The sequence below is a fragment of the Dendrobium catenatum genome, unplaced genomic scaffold (assembly GCF_001605985.2).
Source record: "Dendrobium catenatum unplaced genomic scaffold, ASM160598v2 fragScaff_scaffold_621, whole genome shotgun sequence".
Classification (NCBI taxonomy): domain Eukaryota; kingdom Viridiplantae; phylum Streptophyta; class Magnoliopsida; order Asparagales; family Orchidaceae; genus Dendrobium; species Dendrobium catenatum.
Window position 1 is genome coordinate 22,965,148 of NW_021319083.1, and position 6,342 is coordinate 22,971,489.

General features: G+C 37.2%; 1 protein-coding gene across 1 annotated transcript; it reads right to left on the reverse strand.

The window, feature by feature from the left end:
• Positions 1–5,190: 5,190 nt before the first annotated feature.
• LOC110109265 lies at positions 5,191–5,823 on the reverse strand. Its single transcript, XM_020840245.1, has one exon. The coding sequence runs from the start codon at positions 5,821–5,823 to the stop codon at positions 5,191–5,193; it is 633 nt and encodes a 210-aa protein (XP_020695904.1).
• Between the last annotated feature and the right edge of the window lie 519 nt (positions 5,824–6,342).

The window sequence follows — 6,342 nt, forward strand, 5'->3', positions numbered from 1 at the left end:
ACTAGTACCTTCATATGTAATGTATAAATTGTCCCAAATTTCCTTGCCGGTAGTACATGTAGATATTCTCATATAATCTTCCAAATTTAAAGCACAGAACAAATAATTCATACATTTAGAATTTAATTCAGCATAAATTTGTTCTACTCTACTCCATTCAAAAAAGGGGTCTTGGTTTTGATTCCATCTATAATACGTGACGGTACAGAATAACCACTTTTAATCATATGCTACATTCGTTAATCTATTGATTGCAAGAAAGTAGACATTCGAATTTTTCAAAAATTAAATAAAATATTTTCAAATAAAGGTGGTCTAACAATCGAATATCCTTCTAAAGTTTTACGATTTCTAAAATTAGTCATACTCATTTTTCAAAAAGTAGTCTAAACTTATGATTTTGAAATAATATTCTGATACCACTTGTCTAGTCTAGTGAATAGGTTGTTAAACATAAGTTAATGTCACAAGGCTAACCAAGAGGGGGGTGAATTGGTAATTTAAAAATTATACTTCTATTCTTGAATTTTTAAAAAAACCTTTTTAATTATTAATGCAAGTTAAATTTAAAGTTCAAAAATAAACTTTTCAATCAGAGTAAACAACTTGCAATTAAATTAAATGCGGAAGAAAAATAAGAAAGAACATACCAGATTTATAGTGGTTTGGTCAAACCTTCACCTACGTCCACTCCCCGGAGGCACCCTTCGAGTATTGCACTAATACCACAAAGTGACTCTCCTTTTGCCCCCAACGCAAGACAGAGAAGCATGTACAAAATCACTTTCACCTTCTCCGGTGCGGCGGAGTAGCCGGGTTCTTTGACACCAAAGAGATCTTCTTCTAGCCAAAACATCCCTCAAGACGACCCTTGAATCTGATGGTACTGAGGTGCAAGTTCGCTGGAGAAACCGTGCGAATATCCCCTCCACACTCACTTGAAATCCCCTTAAAGGATCTTCTCCCTCTCAAACTCCACCCTTTCCTCTCTCCCTTTCAAGTTCTCTCTTCTAGTTTTCTCAAAAAGAATGAAGACACAATGACTATCAAATATACACTTTGTCGTCCTTTTACACTCTCCAAGTGTCGGCAGAGAACCGGATCGATGTTGTTGAACTTCACTTGAGAGCCTTCAGAGGAGATGGGAAGAAACAAAGAGATCTTCTTCTTCAAGTAACCTTTTGAATCCCTCACAAACCCCTCACTTGATCTCCCACTCTTCACTCTTACAATCTCTCCCAAACTCTCACACTCAATGATCCCTCTCAAGATAAAACAAATCCAAAGGTACTTGTAATAGTTTCTAGGACTTATTATATAGAAAGGATATGAAAAACCGTCCAAAAAACTGCAAGTTTTAAATTCTATACGCAGTGGATCGTCCTGTATGATCGTGCATCGTCCCGTACAATCGTGGATCGTCCTGGACGATTTTACTTAAAGTGTCTGAAACGAACCTAATGTATATTGGTACGAATTATGTTCATACACACTCATCGTCCGGTACGAAACAGTTATTACATAGGTCGATTCACAAAAATTCTACAGGATGTAACCAACTGACGTAAGTCGGTTCAGTTCGTCCTGGGACGAACAGGTTTTGTCCTGGGATGATTTTAAACAGAGAGTTTCGTCCATGGACAAAAATTAATTTCGTCCTGTACGATCGCATACAGAGAGTTTCGTCCAGGGACGAAAATTAATTTGGTCCTATGCGATCTCATACAGAGAGTTTCGTCCCGGTACGAATCTTATTTTTCGTCTGGACGAACAGTGCAAGAGAGAATCCCGAGAAGTTCATCCCGAGATGAATATTAAATTCGTCTTGGACGATTAGGACTTAGAAAATTTTCTCCTCGCACGTTCAATCCATTGCTCTCTTGAGGGGTTGATTGACATGATCGTCCCGTACAAATCAGGTTCGTCCCGTACGATCAGTTTACAAAAATTATCTCCTAAGAGTGTGTGTTGTGATTTTTCACTCAATTACAATCACTCCCTTTCATTTAAAAACTTATGATTTACAAATGAATAGTTTGAAGTCTTCATCGCTTGGAGTTGATTTTCCTGAAGTGTTAGTACATACTAGAGCAAAAATAAAACTTCCAAAAAGTGTTAGGAGATATATAAAAATAATAATATTTGAAATCATCAAAATAATATAAGTTGCAAGAATATAAAACATGCAAATAGCAACTCTCTCTACAGAAGGCCTTAGCTTAATGTACATCATATGGAGTAAATTATATGAAAGGAATACAAAGAGTCATTGTTGACGTGTTCGTTTAGTTAGAAGGACTGTAGTCGGCGGACGACATAAAGTCAAAAGGATCATAGTCGGAGGGCGACGAAGGTCAGAAGGACTATAGTCGGTGGGCGACGTAAGTCAGGAAGATCATGTCGGCGGGTGACATAGGTCGGAAGGACTGTAGTCATTGAGTAATGTAAGTCGGAAGAACTTTAGTCGACGGGCGACGAATAAAAGTAGGATCGTAGTTGGAAGGCGACATAAGTTGGCAGGACCATATTCGATGGGCGACGAAGGTCGGAAGAACCGTTGTCTGACGACATGGATCAGAAGGACTATTTATCGTAGAAATCTAGCAATGGATAGAAATCAAGCATCGAATAAATGTCCGATGAAAATCTAATGATGGATATAAGTCTGACGTTAGGTAGAAATCTGGCAACAAGAGGAGGTATGACGTCTGGTAGAAGTTCGAAAATAGTCAACGGTTGGGGAGAACTCCGGTGTTAAATGGTATTCAGGCAAAACTCCAAAGTCACTTGGAGATCGGGTATAATTCTGGTGTAAGTTGGAAGTCGGGCAGAATTTTGGCATCACTTGGTAGTTGGGCGGAATTCCAGCGTCAGTTGGAAGTCTAGCGGAATTTCGCCGTCACTTGAAAGTTGGGCGAAATTCCGGCATCCTGTAGATGTCGGCAGAATCCCGGTGGGGGTTGAGGAGGAGTTTCTTCCCTCGTAATCTTCTCTTCTTCTTCTTGCTTGGGTCCTTCTCTCAAGAGAAATTAGTAGTCTATTTATATTTTTTCCACAAAAAGAGGTTATTACGCTATAGAATAACAAAATATGTTATGCTTGGGTTGTGCCCTTGCGTGAGCTTAACAGACTATATCAACTCCCCTATCATTATAAGAAAATATAACTAACAGCCCATCACTTGAGGTAGCGGTTCAATTGGCATCTAAAACTTCAGTCTATCATCATCTTCTTAGTTAGAATGCATTAGAGCTTGCAGAGGTTTTTGAAAAAAAAAAAGTTGCAAGCATGAATATTTGAATCAATGAACCAACTATCTAGTTAAATTTAATTTATATTAAATTTTAGCTAAGAAACTAGAATGAATTGGATGAAATAAATCTATCTTAGATCAAATTGACATATATATTAATGAATTTATGTCCTGTACATATTTGTATTCATGTTGATAGGTATCATAAAAAAACTCCAAAATTAAAGATAAGCAGAAGTTATGAGGTGAACCATGTAATGTAATAGAGCTGAGTTGAAACCAACTTTGAGTCAACTAAACTTAGTCATTGCTCATCAAGTCATCATGGTTAGGATGACATGGCAACCTCCATTTATAGGACTCAACTGATTACATTAAGTTAATGCCTTATTGGACCAATCAAACCCAAGACTATATGTCGTAGAATAAACAAAATTAGCCAACATATATCAAGATTGGTATGATATATATTCTTCTTTGCATGATCATGTGATTGTAAACATCTCTATGGCCACCATTATAGTACTAATTAACATCTTTGTGGTCCAATATTGTCAATGATATTAATGTATTTATCAATGTTATCAGTGTTATCAATATATGCATGTATCAATATATGATTTGGTCGAGTTAAACATCCAGTTTTAACATGATGTTTTCAACGTCTTTTATCTAAACTTATTCTTAATTAGTTATCAGTTATATCAATTATCACTTATCTAATTAATCAATTATCATTACACGTGGCTTCATTAAATCAATAAAGAGTCATCACTATCTACCCGTCGGTGTAATAGTCATTTTTTGCATGTTATAACCGGGATAACTCCACAAATTATCTTTAAAAGAAAGCTGTCGGCCCACCTTCCTGCGCAGGATAATATGTTTTAAATTCCAACTCATTTTATAGTGTTAACATCGAACATTTCTTGCTTATGCAAATGTCACAATCAAAATGAACTATGAAATAATCAATTATATCAATACAAAAAATATATATACTAATCAAAATAATATTAAAAAGTTTAGTAAGCCAAGAAATTCCTTCATATCCTAAGCATTTCCACACCTCTATTGGATATCATCAGGTCCAATAGCTTTTCCACACTTCATTTTCCTTAAAGCCTCTCTAACTTCATGATGCGGACATCCAACCGTCCATGCCTATCAAATGAGCTGAAGATCGACAGCCGTGATCATCCTTAACATAGGTTAAAAAGCCTTCATAACCCTTTCTCAACAATTTGTATGCCACTAAAGAAGAGACTATCATGGAAGCTATGACTCTTTCCCCTATGAATTTAAATTCTTTCTCCCCTGACATACAAAATTTCAGTTCTTTCTTGTTACAGTCTATGCTCACAAAGTGGCAAGACAACCAATCCATACCTAGGATCACATCAAATTCCGTTAAGGGAATTAACATAAGATCTGCACCCAAATTTCTATCACCTACAATCAACTCCACATGACACCCCTTGTTGGTTTCCAACTGACTCCCATTAGGCATCAAAACTGACAAATATTTGAGCATAAATAAGGAAGACAAATCAACGGACATAACAAACTCCTTCGAAATGAAAGAATATGATGCTCCCGTATCAAACAACACCTTAACAGGCTTGTTACATACAAAGATTGTTCCTAAATACCATATATGTAACATAACATAAAGCTCATCTTACTCATAAATCATAAAGGAATTCATTAACATAAATAAAGTCCATACCTATGATAACATTAGGAGAGTCTTTTGCTTCTTGTGGGGATAGACCATAAACCCTTAGCTGAACAGGTTGTCGAGCTTGGCCTTGAGTTGGAGTTGATGCAGTAGACTCCACCATCCTTGGCCTTCCAATTGTTCTCTGAGGAGCACTACCTATTCTGGCCTCTGGAGTAGACTTCTGTCCCAAGATAGGTCAAGACTTTGCCATGTGTCATGATTGATGGCACCAAAAACAGGTATTGGTGCCAGAAAGGCACTCTCCCCTATGAGAACTTCCACACTTATTGCATAAAATAGATTGAGTGCTGCTCTCTGAAGTGTTGGGCTTGAGCTTCTTCCAGTTAGGCCTTCTAGATTGAAAAGATTGAGCAGGCCTTGATCTATCTTCAATCTTCCTCTTCTGAAAATCTCTCCTCCTCTGAGTACTTTGCAAATCACTCTCAATCCTTCTTTCCCTCTCAACCAAGGTAACATAATCCTCAATGCCAAAATGGACTAATGGTTGCCTAATGGTATCCCTTAAGCCACTTAAAAAGCGATGGCATTTCTCTTCAGCATTTGGGATTAAATGAGAGGCATACCTAGAGAGCATTGTGAATTCAGCCTCATACTCTGTAATGGTCTTATCTCCCTGCACCAATCTATTAAATTTGTCTTGCATTGACCTCCTAGCAATCACTGGTACATAACAATCTCTAAATACCTTGACAAACTCCTCCCATGTCACTTGACTGCTAGGTCTTCCTTCAAAAGTTTCTTCTAATTGACTTTTCCACCATCTTTCTGCTTCCACATTAAAGGCATATACAGCTAAGGCAACCCTTCTATCATTAGGGCATAGCATTCCTTACAAAATCTTCTCAACCTTCATTAACTAATCCTCCGCCTCTATAGCTCCACCTCCCACAAATGATGGTGGCTTCATATCTTGAAATAACTTTAAATTCTTGTCCATCACAGTGCTTCCACTGCCTACTGCTTGAGTCTGAGTACTTTTTATCATCTGTGTCATAGCCGCCATCATTTGAGTGAAATACACCAAAGTAGCATTAATGCTACTACCTTAAGGCTCCACTACTAATGGCAATTCCCTCCTGACCTCTCTAGTGTTGCCATCATGATGTAGACACACAAGAAAGAAACTATCCCAATGGATAGAACTTAAAACAAACTTTATTAAAATAAAAGAAGACAACTAAAACTTTAAAACCCAACCATAAATACTATGAGATTTTAAGGAAATAAAGAAAATTAAAAAGACGCTTTCCTCAAACAACCGTCAGAGCGGGTTCCTCAAATGCATCGAATTGTTGATTAAATAAGAAAAGTGCATAGGACTAGCAAACAGATGGTCCACCACTGC

Coding starts and splice junctions, on each gene's coding strand:
- LOC110109265 (XM_020840245.1), bottom strand. CDS start 5,823: ATGCTATGCCCTAATGATAGAAGGGTTGCCTTAGCTGTATATGCCTTT.